The sequence below is a fragment of the Pipistrellus hanaki genome, assembly GCF_964339955.1.
Source record: "Pipistrellus hanaki genome assembly, chromosome: 18".
NCBI classification, from domain to species: domain Eukaryota; kingdom Metazoa; phylum Chordata; class Mammalia; order Chiroptera; family Vespertilionidae; genus Pipistrellus; species Pipistrellus hanaki.
Window position 1 is genome coordinate 17,291,660 of NC_140520.1, and position 26,241 is coordinate 17,317,900.

Sequence of the window (26,241 nt, forward strand, 5' to 3'; positions counted from 1 at the left end):
ATTTCTTTTCTTTCAGTTTGTATATTTATAGGTAACGCCATCTGTTGCATTTATACTGGGAATCTGCCTAAGAAGCTGAGAGAAAGAGAGGGAAAAGGAAAGAAAGTGGCTCTCGACTACTTTCAAAAATGAGAGAAAAAGGAAAATGGCAAAGTACTGTTTTAGCTGTACACGGTCACATCCACAAAGACTTTTAGAAGGTGATCTGTTCCAAGACTGGCACGAAAATGTTTCAGACTCACCTGTGTCTGTAGCAAATGTGAAAAATACAAGCTTATTTGGAAGGACAAATAAAAACCACAAAGGTTGTATTGAACACAGTCATGGTGTTTGTTGCAACGTTTATTTCACAAATAAATTTATGAGTCACAGTGACATTTCACTACAGTATTCAGTTTCAGAATCAAAATGATTTCATCTGAACATCTTAGTTAAATAAGTGATAGTGTTGTTGTTGTTTTTGTAAATCAGGCTATTCACAAAAGATAGATTTCTTCATTGGTAATTCGCAATACTGTTCCCATGATGCAATGACTGATTTCAAACTTATTTTTTCCAACTGAAATAATATAGCAGATGCATTGTTCCCTTTCTCTCCACATCAGTACATCAGGGTAAGAGAATATTGTATTTGTACAGTGAGCAATGTTACAATATCCTGCAAAAAAAAAAAAAGCACTGGGTAGTATTATGAATTAAATCACTCAGGGTGGCATGGCTTCCACTTTTGGAACTAAGGTTGCCTTTATGTGGTCAGAGAGCTGGGCACGGGCATCTACAGTCACATGATACATCTACAGTCACATGGTACATCTCTGTTGCTAAGTTGAATAGCATGCGGTGTTCCTGGAGGGGCCCCTGTAGGAGTTTATAGATTTTGTAGTCAGATGTGAGTTTGAATCCCAGCTTTCCAAAATCAAAGGGCCAGGATGCGGAATGCAAATTGGGAGTTTTTAATCTCTATGCCATTGTTCATTGTGTTGGACTAACTATTGAGCCTCTTCCTCTCTGCAAAACATGCAGTGTACACATTGCCTGGAAGGACTGTTGAGAAGATGGGGGATGGCGTATTTTAAGACCCAGCACATGGCTGGTGTGCAGTAAATGGTCGTGTTAGCCTTAGTAGGCCTACTGCTCCCACTTACCCAAGTATAACTAGAGAAGCACCACTTTTTATGCATCAGTCTCTTGTAGATCTTCCTCATGTGTCTCCCAGGCATTGCTAGCCAATAATCTAATATCAGCATGTTTTCCCTCTTGTTCATAGAACTGGCTGCAGAACTGATAGTGGAGTCCCACATACTGCTCTGGTAGGGAACTGCAGCATACAAGGTGCTCCTGGAGTGAGGTGTGAAGCTAGCCACCATCCCTCAGAATTAGCTCATGTAGTGCACTGCTTTAGAAGACCTAAAGTGGTAATTAGGAAACATTTCTGAGGATCCAACCTGAAACCCTCCTACTGCTTGCGTCAATCTAGTTTTCTTATTGCTGCCATGGTTATAAATAAAATCTGGGAAGAGTGCTTTAAAATAGAAGATAGGGAAATGGAAGACTAAAATTGTATATTTAAAATCTGCCTGGGACTAAATTTGTTATTATTTTTAAAGTCTTTTTGTGTTCAAGCAGATACATACAAATAAGTAGTACAATGCATAATATTATTTAAGAAAATGCTTACCATACAGCACTATCAATATGTATAATTTTTATTGTGGGATCAAAATAGAATTAAACCTTTGTTTTTGTTTTGAAAACAAATATTGTTCTTTAGCTTGAGTATTGTGTCCTCCTGTGTACACATCAGGCCCCTTTTAGAACTGTTGGTTTTGTATCATTGGAATAGCTGGTCAATACATCTCCTAACAAACAGCTCAACCTTTAATAGTCTAGACTAGGGGTGTCGAACTCAATCAGAGAAGGGGCCAAAATCTAAAATCCAGCCTAAATCGCGGGCCGAATGGTTTACTGAACAGTCATAAACTGACAATGTCATAAACTGACAGCGGAGTGCAGTGATGACAGCGCAGTGCGGGCCACATTGCAAGGCCTGGCGGGCTGGATTTGGCCCTCGGGCCTTGTGTTTGACACATGTGGTCTAGACCTTTGTATTGGCAATAGATATACTTGGTAAAATGATAGTCCTCAAATTACATTATATATTTTTTTTAAATATATTTTATTGATTTTTTTACAGAGAGGAAGGGAGAGAGAGAGAGAGCTAGAAATGTCGATGAGAGAGAAACATCGACCAGTTGCCTCTGGCACACCCCCTAGCCCACAACCAAGGTACATGTCCTTGACTGTAATCGAACCTGGGACCTTTCAGTCTGCAGACCGACGCTCTACCACTGAGCCAAACCGGTTTCGGCAAATTACATTATATTTTTGAGGTGACAATTGACAACGTAGTTTTCAATCAACAGATTTGTCTCACATTCAATTTCTAGTTTAAGAATCTAATTATAATAGTTTAATTATACTAGAATAGTCTTAGAAAATACCTTTTAGCATCTTCTAAATTTAATCCTATCAAGAATAATATCTAGGTCCTAGAAACATCATAAGTCATAGATCTTTTTTTTAAACATATTTTATTAATTTTTCAGAGAGGAAGAGAGAGGGATAGAGAGAAACATCAACGAGAGAGAAACATCAATCAGCTGCCTCTATACACCCCCTATTGGGGATGTGCTGGCAACCAAGCCCTTTGACCGAAATCAAACCTGGGACCTTTCAGGCCACAGGCAGACGCTCTATTCACTGAGCCAAACCGATTTCGGCAAGTCATAGATCTTGACCTGGGAACCTAGATATGTAAATTCTTAAGAATAACTTGGGAAGATCTTTGAGGCTTTGAGTCAAAACTTATACCAGTGAACTAACAACCCCTTTTCCATTATTGGGATCCATACTGCTTACAATGCCGTTTTTTACCTCTGGTTTGCTACATGCAAAAGAGTTAGGACTGTTGTGTCAATTAAAAAAAAAAAAAAGTTCAGATATGTCATGCAGTAAGGTATTTTAAGAGATGTTTCAGTTTGAAGCTATTTCTCTTGAGCATGGTGGTAGACCAAAGAACTATTGCAGTAAGTCGGAGGTGGGATTAGAGGCTCAACAAAACAGACATAGCTCTCAGCAGTCCAATTCTTGCTCTAACAGTCTAAATGTGTGTTTGAGTTTATTTTTTTAATTACTTTAAAATATATATTTTTAAATTGATTTTAGGGAGGAAGGGAAAGAGATAGAAACATCAACGATGAGAGAGAATACTGATTGGCTGACTCCTGCACGCCCCCTACTGGAGATCAAGCCCACGATCCCAGCATGTACCTTGACCCGGAATTGAACCGTGACCTCCTGATTTATAGGTCAACACTCAACCACTGAGCCATGCTGGCTGGGCTCTTGGGGGTTATTTTTATACGCAAATATCTGCACTCTCAGGTTATGTCACTATTCTCACCGGTATCTAATATCTACTAACACTGAAATCTCAACTATAATGAAAGGGACAAAATGGTGTTGGTATAAATTTGAATTGTAGAACCCTACACACAATGAAAATGGTTTGGAATTAGTGGTGGTGGTGGCATGACTTTGTGAATACACTGAAACCACTGAAGAGTGTATTTTAAAAGGTGAATTATATCATATTTTGTGAATTTTATGTGAATTATATATCAAGAAAATTCAAGCAAAGTGTTCCAGGAGGATGGGTGCCTGGCCTACCATCTTTCTTTCATAAACCCTGATTCACATAGAGGTACCTGTGCAGAAGCCGTGCTGTGGGAAGGAGACCTTAGAATGGAGCTAATTAATGACTATAGACTCTGTGTACCCATATTTATGGGAGAAAGGACAACAGAGACCGTGGTTGGCTTTTGGAAATATTTATGTCATAAAATAATGTGCTTTTCATGAATAGTTATAGTCAAGGGGGTGGTTTTTAAGATAATTATGAAACAACGACAAACTTCAGAAGACTGCCACTCAATCTTTCTGAGCTTGGAAAACTTGCCATTGTTGGATGGTGGAGAAGGCAAGCCCTTGGCTTCTGAGGCTTCCTGAGCAGGTTAGCTAAGAAAGAGCTGGTGGCTCCTGATGATGCCGTCTGCTGATTGGTTATACTTAACATTGGGGGTTATTAAGAATTCCTAAATATATTTATTGATGATCTTCAGAATGAATTCTCCAAAACTTTTTTTAGTTTTCAGTAAGTTCTATTTTCTGTTGAAGTGGTATTACTGAGTAAGTTATGTGTCACACTCATGCATTTCTACATCCTTTGCAACTCATTTGCTTTGTTTTGTTTTTTAAAAATATGTATTTTTTTTTATTGATTTTGGAGAGGAAGGGAGAGGAGGAGAGAGTGATAAAAACATCAATTATAAGAGAGAATCATTGATCGGCCGCCTCCTGCATGCCCCCCACTGAGGAGTGAGCTGCAACCTGGGCATGTGCCCCAACTGGGAATTGAACCCCGACCTCCTGTTTCATATGTCATTGCTCAACCACTGAACCAAGGTGGCCAGGACCATTTGCTTTTTTAAAATTTGATTTGTAAGCTAGAATAGAGCAGGGATTTGCAAACCATGGCCTGTGGGCCAGATATGACCCACTGCCTGTGTTTGTAAATAAAGTTTTATTGGAACACAGCCACATCCATTTGTTTGGTTATTGTTTCTTTTGCATGTAATGACAGAGTTGATTAGTGTCAAAGACCATATGGCCTGCAAAGCCGAAAATATTTACTACCTGGTCATTTACATTAAGTTTGCTATCCCCAGTGCTATAATCTAAGATTTTATTTTAATGCTAAAAGAAATGCAGTCTGGTTTGCCAACTGCCGTTACTTATTACTGACAAATCTTGTTTTTAGTTTGACATTTCAAATTTTTAAATTTTTTACCAGCCAGATAAAATTGGATATGTTGGGTGAAGGAAGAGCCTAAAACAATTCTAAATATCAAGGTTTTCTTTCTAAAATCTTCATTTACAGACAATGTAGACATTTGAGCATTTTCTGTATAAGCATTTGTCTTTGAATGTAAAAAAAACCTATAAAATTTGAATGTGATGATTATCACCTCTTTTGATAGAGGTATCCATAAGCAAAATAAGTGAGAACTGAGTGTGCCGTTGCTCATAAAATTGCACTGGATCTTTTAGGAAAACATTTTCTCCTGGCCCTTAAATGTCTTCAAAAACATGCCAAGAATTCATTACAGCAGCGGACAACACACCCCAAACACAGCTGGAGTTTATGAAGCTGCCTCCTTCCCCTCATTTTTTCCTTTAAGGCTCGGTTTATTTTCTTTTGATTGCCAGCTCACATTTTTCTGTTTCTTCATCTTGGAAAGAATGATGTTCACCATCCCTTGTACTATTCCACCCAAACTTCAGTTCTCAGACTCGGAGGAGGGCTGGAACCCAGTGTTCTTTTGCATTTCCCTGCCCAGCAACACCATTCTATTTATTGCCTGAAGATGAAGTATTTTGCAAGATTTCCAACCTTGTCGCCTAAGGAAATTCCCTCCACCCGGCTCTGATAACACAGCATAAACAACTCACACCGTAGTTGGTAATAGTTACACACAGCATTTTCATCGTCATGCAGACTGCAAATAGTTCCTGGAGAGGGAGGAGTTTCGTGACTCAGTCTTGGTCTTTCTGAGTTGAGACTTGCCCTCTGGCTGCCTCAAGTGCACTTTCTTCCATCGAATGCTCGCAGTCCCAGAGAGAACTTAAGAGTATGTGACACTCTTAAGGAAAAGCAGCAAATCTAAGCCAAAGAGCATTGACAAGTGTCTGTTCCTGTTCCTGCCATTCCCTAAATGTATTCGTAGGTGTGCAATTTCATTGGATCTTCTTTTTTTTTTTTCAATTGTCTTTGTACCTATGATTGAAAACAGTAGTTGGTCTATGGCTTTTGAGGAGGTAAGTTTTTAAAATTTATGTATGTGTGTAATAGCTGCGTCTGTCTCTCTGAAAAATGCAGTATCCTCCTCCCAAAAGTTGCTTTACCGCACTCTCCCAGCTGTGCGTCCCTGTGTAGGAGGGGAGGGGACGGATGGGAAAGCTATCGTCTGCTTGTTGTCCAGTTGTACGAGGTGGGGCATGTTCCAGACAGCGTGATGAGCGAGTGAGGGGTGATGGAGGCAGTGCCTCCCGGAGTCTGTGCTGTGAGGCCAGGGAAGCGATGTGCCTGTGCGGTCTGCAGGCTCTGAGCATTCGGCACATCTGCTTGGGCAAACGTAGGACACGTGACTGTCTCCGGACTGACTGAGGTGCCTGGGGCTGAGTTCAGCTCTCTCTCGGGTGGGCAGCCCTTGCTAATGTTTCCAAAATGAGCCAATCAAGATTACTACCTTTCCCAAGCCCAATGAAAGGAAACTTTCTTCTCCGTTCTGGTGTGAAGGTGAACTCTGTCTTGAATCAGTTAGTTCCAAAGTGAGTTTGGCTCTTCGGGAAAGGCTGGAAAAGACAGCTAAGTGATGCAACCTCTTTAACCCTTGGTGAGTGCGGGCAAGCGCCTCTTCATGGGAAATGTCCATCTCAGAGGCCAGGAGGGTCATGCGTGGAGGAGGATACTGCATTTTCCCTCTGGCTTGCTTTCCCCATGTCTGTGAGTGCAGAGCCGGAGTGCACACTCCCCACTCTGCTGCTTGCTTCGCAGGCACTGGACTGAGCTTCCTGCTAAAGCAAACGCCAGGTGTGCCCTCGGCTGTTGTGCTTTTTAGGGACCCTCAGACACATGATTTCTCCCCAAGAGCCCTCCACCCCTCAGATGTGTGTCTGTGAAGAAGCATTTGAGTTACCTCTGTCTTGGAATGAGAACTTAACCAGTCAGAATTTTAGCTCAGCTCATAACCCCCTTTGCATGTAATATAACCATCAGATGCAGCTCTGATCCATAGGAAGAGTATAGCAACCTGTGCTTCTTGAATACTTTGAACAGTCCTTTTCCACTCACACCGTGTGACTTTACCTGGAGGTTATTTTAACTCGATTCTAAGCATGTCATGTAACCTGAAAAACTGGTAGCTGCAACATTTCCTCTTATGCCAGATGAGTGTGATGTAAACAACTAAGAGAGATTTTTGTACCTCGGAGTCCTGCAAGTACAATTTCAGTAGAAATAGGACTTTAACTCAGGAATAGATAGTGTAGTAGTAGTCTTACCAGGGTCCCTTTGGAAAGGATTTATCAAGAAATGAGAAAAATGCCTTCTGCATTGCGAAATACGTTGAGGAAACTGTGCTGGTGTTTGCTAGCCTGTTCCTGGCAAGGAGGGCATTTATGAGAGAGGTTTCTGAATCTCTTTTTAAATCTGAGTTTTTGACAAGTATGTAATTTGCTTCCACAAATAGGGGCAGTAGTTAGATATATTGGAGTGAAAGATGCACGCTCCAGGCCCTGCTGGAATTTGGATCGTTTCCCCAAAGACTGAAAGATTCGGCTGCACAGGCCCTGGCTTCTCCATTATTTCAGTCTCCATGTAATTGTGCTTCTGTGAGAGGGCAGAGCGTCTGTGGGTGGAGGGGTCAGATAGATTTGGATGAGGACAACTTGCCCCTATACATAAGCACGCTGTCTCTTCATGAATAAACACCTTGGCAAAGGGCTTCTGGCCAGACAGCAAGCACTTTTGAGAGTTACATTGAATTTCAGTCACAAAGGAGATCCAGTGCGGTTTCATGCAGAACATGAGTATCTAGCAAGAGTGGACTTAAAAAAAAATTTCTTCTTTTGACATTTTCATCATTTCCAGTGAATTGAAATTCTAAATTGCTTTTTATTTTTTAAACAACTTTTTAAACCTTTAAAATACATATTCTATATCCATTGTGGAAAACTTAGAAAACTTTAACTATCACAAAGACAACAGTAAAAATAATCCACTATCCACCGTTGATATCTTTTATGCTGTTGTAAAAATGGGATTTTTCCATTTACTAAGCTCTTTTTCTTCAAGGAAGCACAAGCATTTCTTCTGTTATTAGATATTTTTCATTTCTATTTTAATACTGCATGGAATTCATGAAATTATTTAGAAATAGCTAAGCGATTTGTGATTTTAAGATCTTTTTCAGTAGGTGTCTTTTTAAAAAATGTTTTAGCATTCCCCGATTAGCCAAGCCTACCTTCCCCAGAAGAGAGGACAGGGAGGAACCCTGTTGACTGGTTAGAGTCAAGCACTGGTTTGGCCTTGAGCTTCTCTGCCGGCCTGTTTCTGAATCCACTGCCCCCAGGACAGCTGCAGGCATTGCCTGTACCATGTTTCTTAGCCTTTCTTTGAAAAAACTAAAAGAAAAAAAGAAATTGTTTTCTTCTTTCCATATAACAAACCCTAGGTTGTCCTATAGAAGACAAAATTCGCCACAAACACACACTCACACGTACACAGAGTATGCCATGACGAAATCTCGTTCAGAACATAGATTTGTCTCCTGGTTGTGCAACACTGCTTTGTCTGAGTTTTTGCCACCCTTGCAGAAGGCACGGCTAGGAGTGTAAATGTGAAAAACAGGAAGGTGTCATCACATTGAAATCTTTCTTGTCAGCTCTCTGGAGTCTCCTGTAATTGCAAACAATAACAGAAAAAAGTCACTTTTGATACTTTGGAATGGAAAGCACCACATTGCTATTCTGAGGGGAATGTACACAATTCATAATGGCTAGTTTAGGGGAGACCTCGCTTCCTAACAATGTGACGTGGTTCTCTCATCATATAACTTTGATTCAGATTATTTTTTTTCCAGGGAGTTCAAGGGGGAAAAATAGCTCAGCAATGTATTTTACCCGGAATCCTTTAATCTGAAATTTAAAAAACAACAACAAAGCAAACGTAAGGACAATTGTTCTTATAACACAAAAATTGGTGTTCAGAAAAGTAAACATATTTTTACCCCAAGAGTGAAAATGTCATATAGCAAAGTCACAACCCAAGCATCCTGACCCCTGATATTGGAAAAACAACTTGAAGCCCTTCCTAGTGGTTTCCCCCTATTCCGGCCCTACTATGTCTTGTGGTTTCCCCTGAGGCCAGGGAGGGTTGTTATGCATGTTTCCAACAAAGAACTGCCTGTGTGTGCATTCTAGGCCTGTGGAAACCTCACGGATTGGGGGTACGCGTGGAAATTTTGCTTTTTTGTGGCACATTTTTAATAATGAAGTCCTGCCTGGGGGTTTGGGGGCGGGGGTAAGTTCACGGGGTAGAGTGCCGCCTCCACACCGCTCGCTTAACTCACCGTTTGTTCCCCAGACAGCTGTCCTGCCCTCCTGTGCCACTGCGCCTTCTCCTCTACACCTTCAAGTTCACTAGTCGTTGCTGCTTGTTTTTTCCTCCCCACCCATCTGTTTGCTGCTGGTACCTCAGGCACTAACACCCCCCTTTGGTTGTTGCTTTTCTTCTGCAGAGGGAGAACCGGAGATTACAGGAGGCCAGCATGAGGCTGGAACAAGAGAATGATGACCTCGCCCATGAACTTGTAACCAGCAAGATTGCTCTGCGGAATGACTTGGATCAGGTACACCCATCATTCACTAGGAAGAAATAAGACTGTGGCTACCTCCTCAAGGGCAAGGACCCAGTTGCTCTCACCACAGTCCTGCCCAGGCTCCCTCTGTTCTTGGCCGGGAGTCAGCTGCTTGGTGGATACATGGCTGGGTGTAGGGGGGAGGGGACTGAGTGTGCTGATTGGAGCAGGCGGGAAACGCCAGCCTTGGAGAAGGGTTTGGGTTGCTCCTAAGCAGCGTGTGTGACCCACTCTTTTATGTCTTCTGCACTCCCGTTTCTCTTCTCTGCACCTGTAATTTCCTAAGGCAAGGCCTGCCAGCATCGTCACCTGAGAGCCTCCGCCACCGGGAATGCTCATCTACAGTAAATGTAAAGGATTTATGTGACATATGCACATTAAGATACACATATTGTAAGGTCAACGAGCCTCTTAGTGGCTAAGCCCCCACACTGCCTGCGTGTGTGTGTGTGTGTGTGTGTGTGTGTGTGTGTGTGTGTGAATCCTAGCATTGCCATTTCCTAACCATGTGACCCAGGCAGTTCTTACCCTATGGATAGGTATAAAAAGGCTGCCTCATGGGATGATGTGAGAATAAAGCAAGGGAAAGCAGTTTAGTAGTCTGTGTGGAATAAACTTCAGCTGTTGCTAGGAAGACATTATATGGTTTAACTTCCTTTGTTCTTTCCAACAGTACTGACAGCTTTAGGACTTCTGTTTTCTATTGCTGGAGTTTTCAAAAACATTTGGCAATGTGGAAGCAGTCTTTTATAGATTTAAAGTTATCACTCTATTTTCTGACTAAAAAAGTCAACATTTCCAGCCCTGGCCAAGTAGCTCATTTGGTTAGAGTGTGGTTCCAGTTCGCCAAGGCTGTGGTTCGATCCCCAGGCAGGACATATACAAGAGGCAACCAATGCAGGCATAAATAAGTGGAACAACAAATTGATGTTTCTCTCCCTTTCTTTTCCTCCCTTCCTCCCTTTTTCCCTCCCTCCTTTCTCTCTCTCAAATCAATTTTAAAAAAATTTTTAAGTGAACATTCCCAACAAATAATGTGGGATCAGAAACTCTGAGACTCAGAAGAGGCATTATTGTGCTCTAACTATGCATTGGCACTGTTTAAAATACAAATCCATGAATAATATAAATCTGATGGAATTAAGGTTGAAAGAATTTTAGCAATGTTTAAAAAATGGTTTCTGCCACAACTTCATTTCCCCATGTACACAGTTGATTTTGCAGCTCACAAGTTTTAACCACAGTAAGGTGGGAGAAAAACAAAAAGGAAAGGAAAGGAAACGGAGCTATTGGGAAGGAAACAGTACTAACGGGGAGAAGTGGAAGCTGAAGGAGTCAGCACCAACAGAGATAGGAAATAAAACAAAGACTGTGCTGCTCAGAACGCCGGATACGGAAGGTAGCAAAGCAGCCCAGTCGGGGTTGGAGAGAGATGGCCCCTTTAACCGCAGACCTCACGCAGCTAGCCTGTTTGTAAGGTGTTGGTATGAAAAGTATGTGACTAAGAGAGCCAGAACCCCAGAAGGAAGAGGCGTCTCCAGTGGCTGAGGGCCACACCCCACCGTACCGCAGCGGTTACAGTTTTGCATTAATAAGACTAGAGTGGTGAGTTAGTGATGAAATTCTTGGTTCCCTGTTAGCTTTCAAAATGGCCCTAACTCATAACCGATTCTGTCATTTTGAATCTTTTATCCAATAATAGCTTTCTTGAGATGGTGAGCTAAATGAAAAATGTTTTAAGCAGTTGGCCTCAGTGGGCGTTCCGTGAAATAAGCTAGGGCTGTAAATTGAAAGTTGTGTGGGTAGTTTTTTTGGTAAGCCTTTAGAAGTTTTAAAAAATAATGAAATGAAATACTTACTGACTACCTACTATGTAGCAAGCTCTATATTAGTGATTTCTAAGCATTATTTCATTTAATGTTCCTAATGACTTTATTATTTTAATCTCCCATTTTATAAATGAAGAAACTGACATATATACAGCTGTCCCCCCAAAAATGTATACACGTTTTAACAGCTGACAAATCAATTTTGAAAATGAGATGTATTTTAATAAATACTGCCTTTAAAATTATTTAAAGTGTATGTGTGTACACATTCTGGGGAGACACCCTATATATGTATCAGAGATTTGGTCAAAAATATACATACAAGGCTATTTACTGCAGAATAAAAGATAGAAGTAATGTATATGTCCAATAGAAAGGGAAAACAGAAGTATATTTGTCCAATGTCTTTTCGAAATAGATTTTTAAAACAAGGGGAAGATAATGATATAGTATATATATTTTTAAAGGAAATATTTTTTAAGGATAATCTTTTTAAAATACATATATAAATATTATTGATTTCAGAAAGGAAGGGGAAGACAGAAACATCAGTGATGAGAGAGAATCATTGATCAGCTGCCTCCTGCACACCCCCCTCTGGGGATTGGCTCCGCAACCCAGGCATGTGCCCTTGATTGGAATCGAGCCCGGGACCCTTCAGTTCACAGGCTGAGGCTCTATCCATTGAACCAAACCGGCTAGGGCAGTAAATTAATTTCTGTGTAATGTTTGTATCTATCTGAATTGTAAGGATAAGGCTGGCATAGGGCCATCCTTCAGTGGAGGCTAGAATATTCCTGGACAGGAAAAAAGCCCACAATGAAATGTTACTACTAGATATCTCTGGGTGATAAGAGTAAATCTAATTTTTGTACTCTTCTTTATACCTATATTTTAAAATTACTAATCTTTTATAAGAAGACCTTAAATTATTTAACCACCCTTGGTTAGATAACAATATACATTATAACTTTTTAATAACCAGAAAACAGATATTTAAATTTTTACTTTAAAATGTTTTAAATACAAAAACATATTATTTAAAAAAATATATTGTTTAAAGAAAAATATATTATCTACAAATAAAAATCATCATAAAATTAATTATGTAAAAGTTTTTTTAAGAAAATCCGTTTTGAAGGTCAGTCTGGAAGGATGCTCCATGGGTACTCCAGAAGTAACTGAGTGCTGAGCACCGAGGAGCTCGTGTAAATGCTGACGCAGCCCCTGAAGAAACTTCACTCCCTCCTCTATTCCTTCTCACTCTTGTTTCCTCCCTTCACACCTCTGTTTCTCTTTCTTTTAAAAGAATAAGACCTGGCCCCTGCCTTTCGAAGCTTGCTATCCGGATGGAAGAATAAAATTCGCTATTTCATGGCTATCTCCTCCTGATGTTGCAGTTTCTGCCGAGCAGGGCTTATTCGCCTACCAAAAAGCTGTCCCCACAGGATAGGTGACCCGCCCGGCAGCTTCAAGGAAGGGCCCTCTCCTGCCAGTCTGCCCCCCCCCCCCCCCCCCCCCCCCAGGTGGCCTAGTACTTTTCCATTCCCAGTGGGTCAAGATCAGATCTCTTCATTGAAACGGCAAAACATTAAACAAACATGAAAGAAGATTGTATTAGAAATAATACATAAAGCAAACAAACACTAGTTATGTAATTAGGAACTTTAAAAAAATAAATTACTCCTTACCCTTGTCATGTTCGCGTGGGCTTCAGGCTTCTTGGGTACGAAGGTTCTCAGTGTTTCTCTCTGACACAGCTTCTCTTTTGAGAACTCACTCTCCCTCAGCCCCTTCAGTAAGGGCTTCTCAGCGATTAGAAAGATTGGAAATGTGAACAGATACATCTCCGGTTCTGTTTCTGCTGCCCCTGGCTCTCAGGCCCTCCCTGTCCTTTCCTGGTCCCGGGAAACACAGGAGACAGAGGCCAGGACTTTCGCACAAAAGTGCCTAGGGCCCTCCTAACCACATCGTGTTTCCTGTTAGACCAGAAACATGTACTAAGTGGCAGATTCTTTTGTTTTATTTGAAACAACTGGCTAGTTCTTTGAGAAACCATCTCTGAAAGCGCCTCATCCCGATGGTAGAGCCTTTTGATCAGGTGATGGGAGGATTTGTGATTAAATCGCAAACTGCAGTGTTTCTCTCACATTCAAGTCACGGAAGTCTAACACAGAGGAGAAACTTCAGATGAAGCCTCCTGGGAAACTCTGGCTCCTCCCACATGGGGCCCACAGAAATTTCTGCAGATGTCAGATCTGAAAGGTAGAAATCCAGTGAGCTTCTTTACCTTGGCCTAGTGAAGAATGTGCAGCAGAAAACGTGAAATAAAAATAGGAGGCTCTCATCATAAATATTTAGTTGTTTATTAACAATTTCCTCTGGAAAGTGGCTTTCTTTTTCTTTTATTATAGACATTTCCAAAACTGCATTTTTGAGGTCTACCTCTAATTTTAAGATGTTCTCCCTATGTAGATTTCCCCCCTAAAATCTAATGTATGAGTGTCCTTAAAATGGACTTTTCCACCTTAAGTACCTGACACTTTCAAGTTATCTGAAAACAGAGCTATGACCTCTGAGGTACGGGTCATGACGAACGTCAGACAGTGAGAACAGAAAAGCTGGATGTGGTTTCCCTGCCAGCACCCAGCAGACTGTGCTGGCCTGGCCATCTGGACACGCGGCAGATTCGGTGAAACAGGCAGGAGGCCACCTGGCCAGTGTTCACAGATACTTGGATAACATTTTGCTGCTGTCTGCCAGGGACAGCTTTTTCAAATAGCTTTCATCCTCTGCGTCAGTGGTTTTCTCTGCCGAACGCATCCTGTGGCTCTCTGCCACCTCCACTCCACACAGTCTGCTGCTGTGGTGATGTTCAGAGAGCCACATCCACTTCTTCGCCAAATACTTACTCCTCTCTCCCTGTCCTGGGCTTGCTTCCGGGGCTGTAGTGATGCACAGAGAAATGTGGTTCCTGCCTCCCACAGCTAAAGTCTAGTGGGCAAGGCAAGTAAATGACACATTGAGTTTATCATTACAGACTGTGTGTGCTAAGTGCTGTCACAGGAAGTATGGCAGAGTTAAAGAAACAGGAGCTAATTTAGATGGGGGTTGGAGGGCATGGCTCAGACATGATTCCTTGCACATGCGAACTTGAAGCTGAGATCTAAGGGGTAAGAGCCTTAGAGTGTAAAATAGGCACATTTTTAACTGAGTGAAACCAACGGTTAATTTGGTCCCTGTCTCTGAGTTAAGATCAGAGTATTTTTCTGAGCTTTTCTTGGCCATCCTAGAAATATGGTCTTTTCTGTTTAGATTACTTCACTTTTCTTCATGGATCTCTCTGTTATTTATTGATTAGTTGATTTTATTTTGAGAGAGAGAGAGGTTTGCTGGTTCCATTTATTAGTGTATTCACTGGTTGATTCTTGTATGTGCTCTCACTGGAGATCAAACTTGCAACCTTGGCATATCAGGATGATGCTCTCATAACAGATACCCAGTCAGTGTTCTATCATTAGGTTTTAGGTCTTAATTTCTCCCTGCTATACTCACTGTCCTATGTGAATACCCTGGTGGGGCTTAGCCAATCTTTGAATTTTCTCACCTATTTTTGGTCCATGGACCAGCCTCTCTCTTGCTCACCTTCTCCGAACCCACCCATAGGAACTCCTGGTTAGAAGCCTCCCTAAAGGCTCCACCCTCTTCATCCAACCATTTCCACAGCGTCAGAGTGAGTGCTGTTGTGACATCTGAAATGTGTAAGGAGCATTTAGAAAGAGCATGGGCTCTGATGCCAGTCCAGTCTGAATTCGGATCATGGCTCTGATCGTAGATGTGTACCCCAGTCGGGTTATTTGATCTCTGCCAACCTCACTTCCATTGCCTGTAAGATAATCATTGTTGTGAGGGTTAGAGATAATGCGTGCCAAAGGCCTGGTATGTCATTGGCATTCAGGAAAGCAGCCATCCCAGGGTTACGGAGGAACAAGAAGAATGGCTTGTGGTGATGTTGGAACAGGAAGTGCTCGAGTGGGAGACGTAAATACACTCCCTTCACCGTCTCTGTCTTTATGACTGTGACACGCTCTGATTTGCAGGCGGAAGACAAGGCAGATGTGTTGAATAAGGAGCTCCTGTTGACTAAGCAGAGGCTGGTGGAGACCGAGGAAGAGAAGAGGAAGCAGGAGGAAGAGACGGCTCAGGTAACAGGCGCAGGCGGGCTTTCCTTTACGCAGGTATGTTACCCAGGTATGCAGAGATGCTTCATACTTCAGACAAGAAATCATCTTATTCTAAATCAAGGGACGTCGGAGCAGTCCCTGTGAGTGGCATCGAGCCTCGACATTCCCTTTGCAGGTGTTAGAAGAGGAGGCAGTGTTTCTCCCCTCTAGCAACGTTTAGGAATTTGCCTTTCCTGAGCTGTCTAGCCAGCATGTTCACTTTTCTCTAATTTTAGTACTTGGGATTATGATCCAAGAGCTTTGACAAATCAGCAAATTTCGTGTGGGATCTCAAGGTAATTGACTTCTCTGGAGTAATTTATGAGGATTGTGAATCTCAAAGCCCACAGAATCCTGGGAGGGGATTCCACATCCCTCCTGGGGGGATCGGAACGTCTTCCGAATCCTCTGGCTTGAGGTCCTCCAGTGCATCCACCTAGACCAGGGGTCGGCAACCTTTAAGACATAAAGAGTCACTTGGACCCGTTTTCGAAGGAAAAAAAAACACCTGGGAGCCCCAAAACCATTGCGACATTTAAAACAAATATAACACTGCATATATTGTTTCTTAATGCTATATACCGGATCGTGCAGTTAGCTGTCAATCTGAAGAAAAAAAGGATTTTTTTACTTAACAATGTAAAATATATTTTTGCAAATTAATAGCTAATTAAAATATTTAATTTACCTGGTTAATGGGATTTTTGCTCCTGAACCTCAGTGCACAGTGTCTGCACATCAGGGCTGTAAGACGTTACCTTCATTTTCACACAGGCTTGCAAGTTGTCATCTGTGAGGCGTAATCGATGTTTGTTTTTAATATAGTTCATGTTGGAGAAGACCTGCTCACATACATATGTGGAGCCGAAGATCGACAGGACTCCAAATGCATACTTTTTCATGTTTATATAAGTGTTGGGGATGGCATTCCATGTTTCGAACACAAGTTTGTCCTGTTTGGGAAGGTTTTCAATATCACTCCATTTATGATTCTGAGCCAGAATGGCAACATCCTCAAGAGTAGCGGCCAAGCATTTGAACTTGGACACCCATATATCTTTGTCGGCTATATCGGCCAGTTCCATCTCAAGATCAGGTTGACTTACACCTGCAAATGCAATCATATTCAATAGGGATGGATCGATCGCCAGGGGAGTGACAGGGAAGGATAATGTGTTTTTTTTCTCTCTGAATTCACAGAATCGTTTCCCAGACGAACTTTGCATTGTGGTGATTGCAGACTTCAAATATTCCAAATTTATCATATCATGACTTTGTTTGAACTCTCTCAAAGAGGGAAAGTGAGATAGTGTACCTCTCTGTAAATCTTTGACAAACACTGTCAACTTGCGCTCGAATGCCAAAACCTCCTCCAGCATGTGCAGGACTGTGCCTCCTTTCCCCTGAAGGGTTGTATTTAGTGTGTTAAGATGTGCTGTCATGTCTACCATAAAATGTAATTTTTTCAGCCACTCTGGTTGTTCCAGCTCAGCAAAGGTGAGCTCTTTGCTGGCCAGGAAAGTTTTTACTTCTTCCAAACATGCGACAAAGCGTTTTAGCACCTCGCCTCTGGATAGCCACTGGACCTTGTTGTTGAGCAGGAGATCAGAATATATGCTTTCCACTTCATCCAATAGCAAACGGAACTGGCAGTGGTTAAGCCCTCTGCCATTATCTTATTAACAATCTGAATGACCACATCCATCACTTTTGTGCATTCCGGGGGAAATATTTGAGCACACAATGCCTCTTGGTGCAGGATGCAATGAAATGAGAGCAGCGTTCTACCCAGAGCCTTCTGCAGTAGAGCCACAAAGCCCTTCTGTGCTCCTCTCATGCTCGGCGCCCCATCAGTAGCCACTGAGACCAGGTGGTTGGTGTTTATTTTTTCGGCACTTAAATAGTCCAGGACAGCCTTACAGATATCCTCACCCCTTGTTTGGCTGTAGTCCGGGGAGGAGGCGGCGCTGCCACCGGCACTGTAGAGCAAGTTCCTGTGCAGCGCCCAGAAGACCACAGGGGAGGCGGGGTCGGGAGCCACTGGCAGCACCGCATCCTTGCAGCGCGGCAGCGCAGCCATGATGTTGTCGATGCTGAACATGCTGGCGGGCATCCCTGAACCCCCCGCGGGGCTGGGACCGGGATGGGACAGGGCGCTCGGAGGAGAAGAAGTTCTTCAACGTGTGGAGGGTCCGGAGCCGGAGAGAGTGCCGGTGAGCGCAGCTGCTCCCTCCCCACCCCGCCCCTGCGCCCGCCTCAACAAGTCACTTTTTTTTTAAAAAAAAAAACAAACCAATTCATCAGGCCCCCAATATTTTGTAAATTAATTAGTGAGCCATGCATGCCATAAAAATAATTCATCAGGCCCCCCAATATTCCGTAAATTAAATTAAGTAAATTAAATTTAAAAATGTAAATAATAATTTAATTTATTTATTTATTTAAAAAAATTTTATATAATAGCCACAAATTTCCTACAGTATACATCTTACAAAAGGACCTGTCTCCCATGCTTAACCAACAACAAAAATTAGTATTAGAGGTAAGTGATACAGCTCCCCGCCAGCCCCCTGCTGTTGGCCCTGCTGGGAGCCGCAGCAAAGGTTCAAAAGAGCCGCATGCGGCTCCGGAGCCGCAGGTTGCCGACCCCTGACCTAGACCATGCCGGGCACTAGCAGAATTTCAGAAATGAGCTCACACAAAAGAGACAGAGAACAGACACCTACCTTGGCCAGTCAGGCTCTCCAAGATGGGGTCCCTCGGCGGTCTTGGGGATCCTGGATGAGCCCCCAAATGTTATGCCCAGATTCCAAGATCCCCAAGGACCACCAGAAAGCCAAGTCTGATGCAAAAGCAAAGAGCCTTTATTCAAGCTCAAGCCTGGTCTCTCCGCCTCTACTGACGCAGCGGCAGGATGCAAAGAGCCCCGAGCTCTGAAAGTATAGCCTTTTTATAGGGCTTAGGGTTGGGCGGTGGGGTGATGCTCGGATCACTAAGTTGGCTGGTTCCAGTTGGTGGGGTGAGGGCCAGGGTTCAGTTACACTGGATTACTGCCCTCTGCATTTCTATTGGCTGATTTAAGGGTGGGTTGGGTAAATGGCATATTCTGTGGTTTTTCTCAGAAAGGGGTCATGTCGGGGACATAGTTACAAAAGATGGAGAGGACACAGTACAAAATGGAGTCAGTCCTGCTCTGCCCTTGAAAGAAGGCGTATGTGCTGGGAAGGGGCCATGAGACCGTATCTCAAGGCCTGGCCTGGGGTCAGCACTGATAACTCTAGCTGGGGCATATAGTCCACGACCTCTCTGGAAGCATGCTCAAAAATTCTCTCTCCCACACTCTCCACCCCAGGAGTGGACACTTGCAGCTTCCCTGGAAGAGCAGGCTGTTTCCCTCTCTCCGTCCAGCCACGCTGATTAACTCATTCATTCTAATCTTTTGTTCTGAGACATCAAAAATACTAAATATCAAGTAGGACACAAAGCCTTGCAAAGACCTACATCCAAGCAGAGAAAGTTCCAGGGAAGTTACTAGTGAAAGATTGTATCATTTAGCACCTTTTAAGGTTTATAAAAAGTGTTCTGTGATTTTTATTGTATTCATTTATTATTATTTTGGGAAATGAAAAAATGACTTTGGCCCATTTTTTTTTTTTTTAAATGTACTTTAGAAATTTTAGGGCCTGATTATCCAGTTTGATATAGGCCTTTTGATGGATATTGTTTTTCCTTCCTTTTGGGGGCTCACTTTAGTACCTCAGGTAAAGGTGAAGCTATTGGCAAGTGAACTTTATCTATGCTTCTTCCCTGTTTTAATCATTATTGTACCCTCATGAGATTTGTTAATGGAAACTGTGGCTCAGAGAATTAAGTGTCAAAACCTCACAGCCATCCAACTCTGTCCTGAGGTCCATGGGCCCTGTGATAAGAGGGGGAAAGGCAATGGCATATGTCCTTACATTATGTAAAATAGAGAATAATTTAATAATCAAGTTTGAATCAGAATAACCTACAAAACGCTTTTAGAATTTTGGAATGTAGCAAATATGAAGAAATTCAGAAATCTCCTAATGATATGAGCACAATTATAAATTACACTAATGAATTTCATGTACAGATTATTAAATACATGATCAGAATAAATAAATGAATTCTGCATCACAGCATTCCAAAGCTTCTGCTTGCTTGTTTAGTCAACACCTTGGAAGTCCTGATTTCTTCCCCCTCTATTTGGTGGCACCTGAGCCTTTTTATTATCTTCACCTTCCCCATACCCAGAATTCTAGAGCTGCTGGATTACAAAAATAGCTGGTTTTAAGTTTAGCATTCATAATTCAGTATTTCTTTGATTGTAACAAGCACCTCCTTTATCCATCACTTTAGCTCCTTCTGAAGTCACTGTTTCTTTAGTCCCTGAATCTCCTGGCCTCCAGAGCTGTCATCTTTCTCCATCTTTTTCTGACTCCACCCCCAGAGTCCCTTGTTCCTGCCTTCAGAGAGCTGACAGCAGTGACGGTTGGGGGTATGAAGAGGAAGGCTTAAACTGTTTTTTCAGTAATTGATCAGATAGTATCCAGGGTACAGGCCATGTGCCCTGAGGTTTTGTTTTAGTCTCTCATAAGGATAAATGTAGCTTCTGAATCGACAATTAACAATAGATTTATAAAGTAAGTAAAAGCATAAGCAGTTTTATAATCGGATTGCTCCTGTGTCTTATACATTACAGGAAAGAAAGATTTCTGTATCTCATGAGATGATGAGGATTTTCAAATGATCAAGATACAGCTTCATCGAGGAAAATTTATATAGTTATAGTGTTTATCTTGCCATTTGGTTCTGGTTCAGGCAGACCTGAATCTAGATGTTTGTGGGAATTATTTAAAGATTGTGACTGAGTCTTGATGTTTTTCCTTTTCACTCTTTCTAGCTAAAAGAAGTCTTCAGGAAACAGCTAGAGAAGGCAGAATATGAAATAAAGAAGACTACAGCTATCATTGCCGAGTACAAGCAGGTAATGTACCTTACCGCTGTGGTTTTTGTCGCTATGAAAGCAATTGTTGTTGTTCTTCAGGGAAATATATTTTGTTTTTAGAGTTTCCAGAACAATGACTGCACTGCATTCATTAAATTTGTTGGCTTATTTTCTCCTCTGAAACTGGCAGTGGTTGGACACGCTTGCTGATAACATAGAGGTTTATTTGAGCAAAACAATCTGTTGTTTGTTCACAATATTTGATAGATTTTAGAGGAACAAGAAACCTTATTATTACCACGGGGATCCTGTCTCTGCCCTACTCAGAAGCTAATTTCCTATAGAACACACTAGTGACATTTGCCTCTTTGCCAAGGACTAAAGTTTAGTGATTGTATCAAATGGCAGTAGCTAGGGGATCAGTGTGTCCTTTGCTGTCACAGTATAGAATGTGGGAACTCATTTTCCCACTTGGCTGTGTGGCCTTGTAAAGGGAGACAATATCTGTGTATGAATAGGAGTAAGGGGAATTTATTGCATATGGGAAGGAGGAGCCTCCCTGGAGCAAGGCTGATGTGAGCTGTGCTTCAGCAGCCAGGTGAGATGTGGGTGTGTGGAGAGGGAGGGCGGAGGATGGCCATGGGGCAGCGGCATGTACAAAGGCACGGAGGTAGAATATAAAATACGAAGGAAAGCATAGGTGAGTGGGGACCCAGGTTAAGGAAGATCTTCAGGGATAGCTGAGGTGTTTGGACTTAATTATTTGTGGTAGGAACACCTGAGCAGGAAAGTGGCATGATTCGGGACTTATTCTTGGCACTACTGTGTCCCAGTGAGAAATGTGGAACTAAGTAGGGATCCACCAGAGAGACACAGACCAGTCAGAGGCAAAGCATGGCGCCCAGGTGAGAAAAAATGGAACCCTGACTAAAATCAGTAGCGACAAAAGTGGAGGAGAGGGAACCACAAAAAGATAGCCATGTTTTGCTAAAACGAGGGGAAACATTGAAAGTGATCATAAGATTTTGAATGTAGGTAAGTGGGAGAGGGCATGGTTAGACATTAACCAGTACAAGGAACATTTACAGGCATGTGCTGTGGAGCCCGCCATCGCTGCAGATGCAGTTTTTGTCACCACGTTAGGCCATATGCCGCACTCTGCAAATAGCAGTCCTTGGGACTGTTCTTGAATATTATCTGGCAAGCACTTCAAGTCATGTTAAAGGCAACAGGCCCATCTGTTTGAAGATAATTAAGACATAAAACATGATCAAATGCATTCTATAGTTGGAATTGGTTATCATTGGCTATATTTCAGAATGTTTTGGTTTATTTAAAAGGGTATGTTGCTTAAAATTACTAGGCTGATCGTTTCTCTTTAATGTTGGCTAATGCAGACCTATTTGTTATCTCCAGGCGTGGACCTGGAGAATTCAAGACTGAACTTCACAAGCAGGCCCTGGCCTCTAGGGACTGTTTTTGAGTAAAATGGGGTTTCTTTTTAGTGCCTGTTTTGATAATAAAGGTAGACCTTTTATGTTGCCAGTCCAAACTGCACTTGAAAATTTGACATCCCCTCTTTTATTTCATTACTCAAAAAATTAAAGATTCAAATTTCACTCAAGGTCAATAAGAGTTGAACTTTCAGTATTTTTTAAAGCAATTTTTCTTTTAGGCTTTAAAGTATTTATTTCTACCTGTTGTAGTACTTGTTAGTACCTTATTTCAGAATCAGTAATAATGAGATTTTATTTAATGAGCACTTACCAGCCAGGTGTATACTAAACTCTTTGAGTACATATTTTCCACTGATTTTCACAGCACAGCACTTTCTGGCCAGGAGAAAACTGAAGCTTTGAGAGCTTATGAATTTCCCAAGGACATAATACTAGAAGGTAGTAGAACTAGACGCTCAGGCTTTACGTTTTATGCTGTGTTGCCAAACCATTTGATGAGAGTTTTAGTCTTTTTATTTTCTGGTCATTTAACCTTTTTAAAAAATTTTATTCACTCTGCCATTTCTTAAGGAAATTTTTGTCATTGAAAACAGAGACTCTTTTCATAGCTGTAGATAGGAGACATTTCTGGTTCAAACTGCTTTTCATCCAATTCCCAGCATAAATAGTATCTTGCACAAAGTAGTTGCTCAGCAAAGATTCTATAGAGTGATTCCAGAAGCAGGATAGGAATTCACTGCAACAGTCATGAGGCTAGAGACGGAAAGAACTCACACCTTCCCCATGTGTTTCCTTCTACTCATTAGCATAGTGCTCCACACAGGGACACTCCCAGGCCTTTGGCTGCTCACTGCAGAAATGACCACATCTGCACAGTTTCTTCCAGCAGCAGAGAGGAAATAACACAGGAGTTGGTAAAGTTATGTGTACGCGCTGTGAGAATTATTCTATTGTCCAGTATGAAGACTCTCTTTTTTTTTTTTTTCCTTTAGATCTGTTCCCAGTTGAGCACCAGACTGGAGAAACAGCAAGCAGCCAGCAAGGAGGAGCTGGAAGTGGTAAAGGTGAGGAGAGTGGAGTAGTTCAGTGATAGAATTTCTTCCACATTCACAGTCCTAAGAGAATCCATCCCAGTATGTGATGCTGTCCCACAGGCAGGATGGCTTCTGCCCCCCCCCCCCCCCCCCCCCCCGCCACCCCGTGTTGTAGAGGACTTAGGAATCATGGAGAATAGTATCTCTCTTCCCTCAGCTGAGAGTTATGTCCATAAGTCTTATGGGCTGTCAGAGGCAGATAGTGGATGTCAGCATCGTGACAGGAGACCCCGAGCTTTCTCAGATGGTGGACACCTGGGAACCCTCAGCAGCTGCATCCCAGCTGTGCCGGAACTGATGCAGTGCTTCAGTGAATGACCCCGCAGTTTCATCCCATCATTCTCTTGAACAGTAAACAGCATGGTTGATCTAGAACTTGACTGGAAAACACATGTTGGGTTCAAACACCAATTTTTTAGAGGTTTGTTTTCTAAAGAAAACTTGTAGCATTTATTTATATGCTGCCCTCTAGTGGTATTATTTGAAAAAAGGAGTTTCTTATTCTGTAGAAACAACAGTAAACCAAATAAATGGATTGGTATTCGTAAGAAGTAATGTTCAGACCACTACTCTAGAAACCTGATATAATTCTATTTGAATATATTCAAGTTTAATACTAGTAATTTCTATGAATTCTAGGGACCTCAGCATATAGTTTAACAACTTGGGCAAGCTATTTAACCTCTCTAAACTTTATTATTTTGTAAAAGAGAGAACAGTACAATCCATACACTTAGCCATTATACTACACTATCTCCTCTTTCTCCAGTCCTACTTTTAAGCTCTTATTTAGCATGATATGATAATAGCTTCTGATTTTTTCATCCTTCTGTAACACCATCCCCTAACACTATTCCTCTATCACCATCCTGTTTCCAGTTAATTCTCTACACTGTAATCAGAGGGATCATCCCAAATATAAACTTGACTATATCACCCTATGTATCCATTTAGAATTAGGTAGGCCACACATAAAAAACCCAACATAACATTGATTTAAACACAAAAGATGCTAATTATCTCCTGTAAAAGAAGTCTAGAACTAAAAAAATCCCTGGTTTCACCAGTGTCCAAACTTCAGTGACCCATATCCTCCGCATGGGCTTCCATTCTCAAGGTCACCTAAAAGTCAAACCTGTCAACTGGAGTTTCCACCATCACACCTACATTCCATGGTGGAATTTTAGGCCAAAGAAAATGCAATTGGGTGAGTTTCCTTAAGTAGACATACATATCAGAACTTAATCTTATGGCTACACCTAATTTCAAGGGAGTCTAGAAAATGGCGCCTTTTGACTGGGCATTTTTCAGCCCAAATGGCATGAGATTTCTGTTATTAAGGGAGGAGGTGGGAATCTGTGGTCTCTCCCACACATCAGCATGTCTGCTCCATGATGCTAATTGCTCTACTCCAACATGGATCACAGGCTTTGGTGAAGTGAATGCATGAATTTTCTTCAGGATAAAATCAGGATTCATGAGCATTCTGTTTCAGGACTTTCACAACGTGGCTGTGGAGAACTCGTCTTACCGAGTACCTCTTACTAGCGCATCACTTCCCCTCTGCTTGAGTGTCTCGCTCCCTGCAGTTCTCTGCGGCTGCACACAGTCTCCTTCTGCTGAAATGTCCTCCTCCCTCTTGTGAGATTAATCGCTTCCTTTATAAGGTTCATCAGCCTAATGACACTGCTTACCCAGTTTGGTAAACTTTTAATCACTTAAAACCCAGATCAAAACCACCAACTTTAACATTTTACTTAATCAACACATATTTAATCAACAATAAACATATACCAAACACTTGCTGTGTGCCTGTCTGAGCCAGCACAGGGTTCTTAGGAGAGCTATGAGATACCTTTTAAGCCTCTAATGAACGTTAATCAGGCAGGAATTGAAAGAACACAGTATGGATGGGGTAAGAAAGGAACCGGCAAGGCTGAGAAGATGATTTTAGGGATTCAGGCCCGGGATAGGGAGAGTTTGGTCATGTCAGGGGAAAAATTTAATGAGCAGCTGGAAATGGAATGAAGGAGAAGCTAATGAAAAGGCACCCACATCTTCAGGCCTCAGTGGTGGCAATGCGCACAATGACACAAAGGGGGAGGGCTGCTGTGTGTGTGTGCAAAGAGGGGGTAGTTAGGGATATGGACATTGAGCTTGCTGTAACAGTAAGACATTGAAATAGAAAGATTATGTGATATCTTTTCTCTCTGAACTATTTTTGGAAATATTTTAAGCAAATAGCACTCTTTTCTCAAAGAGAGTTGCTGTTGTCTGGTGGTGGTTATGTTGTCACTGGCAGTCCAGGTCAGCGTTACTTTTATTACCTTGAACAGTAGTGATCATCTTTGCTTAATGCTGAACAAAAGGACTTACACTTTATTTGTTGCAAGGGTAGATTCAGGTTAGTCATAATAACTTCAGTCTACTCTAAGCAAGTTACTTACATGCTGAGTTTCTTCATTTATAAAAAAGGGGGTGAAAATGGTACCTAATCATACAGTAGCCCTAGGATGAAGTGAGATACTGCATGCAGAGCATAATGGATGGGGCTTGGCATCTAGTCAGAGTAATGGTAGTACATTTCCACAATGGATGTCAAAGAGGGGCTGCAATACTGTCTAGCCCCAGTCTCTCTAGAAATACTTTGAGGAAAAGGGGCATCTGTCTTGGATAGTTGAGTTTTGTGCTGACTGGAACCATGTTGGTTGTAGCATAAGGGAAATAACAACCTTCAGAAATAGGCCTGCATTTGATGGCAACAAACAGCATCTAAATAAAAATCAAGCCGCATATTGTTTCAGGAAGTGATTTACGCTATGGAATACAGCTTGACGTTGGTTATCTCCTTTGGATATTTCAGGGTAAAATGATGGCCTGTAAGCACTGCAGTGACATTTTCAGCAAGGAGGGCGCTCTGAAGCCAGCAGCCATAAGCAGAGAGGACCAGGGGGTTGAATCAGATGATGAGAAGGACTCACTTAAGAAGCAACTGAGGGAGATGGAGCTGGAATTGGCACAAACCAAACTGCAGCTGGTGGAGGCCAAGTGTAAAATCCAGGTTGGTGACTTGATAAGTTCTCACAAGATATAATTTTAATTATTAATATTCATTTAACTCTGTGTG

At 41.9% G+C, this 26,241-nt stretch overlaps 1 protein-coding gene and 1 long non-coding RNA gene across 12 annotated transcripts in view; one reads left to right on the forward strand and one right to left on the reverse strand.

Moving 5' to 3' along the window:
* RABGAP1L (RAB GTPase activating protein 1 like) overlaps positions 1-26,241 on the forward strand; it is a 367,897-nt gene that overhangs the window by 335,826 nt on the left and 5,830 nt on the right. For 4 of the 9 annotated variants that reach the window (XM_084865197.1, XM_084865196.1, XM_084865200.1 and 1 more), the window contains 5 exons: positions 9,420-9,530; positions 15,469-15,573; positions 20,519-20,602; positions 23,013-23,084; positions 25,978-26,175. In XM_084865197.1, the coding sequence (XP_084721323.1) occupies positions 9,420-9,530; positions 15,469-15,573; positions 20,519-20,602; positions 23,013-23,084; positions 25,978-26,175 (570 nt within the window). Of the gene's footprint in view, positions 1-16; positions 5,938-9,419; positions 9,531-15,468; positions 15,574-20,518; positions 20,603-23,012; positions 23,085-25,977; positions 26,176-26,241 lie in introns of those variants that run through there. The other 5 variants (XM_084865202.1, XM_084865199.1, XM_084865198.1 and 2 more) reach the window with 5 other exon arrangements.
* LOC311612343 lies at positions 6,525-18,521 on the reverse strand. Of its 3 annotated transcripts, XR_014793277.1 has the most exons (4): positions 18,246-18,521; positions 13,060-16,027; positions 9,252-9,413; positions 6,525-8,578 (listed from the first exon to the last, which is right to left on the reverse strand). It is a non-coding gene; the product is annotated as an uncharacterized lncRNA (long non-coding RNA). The 3 variants fall into 3 exon arrangements; XR_014793276.1 differs by lacking the exon at positions 13,060-16,027 and having other exon boundaries at positions 18,318-18,521; XR_014793278.1 differs by having other exon boundaries at positions 6,525-9,413.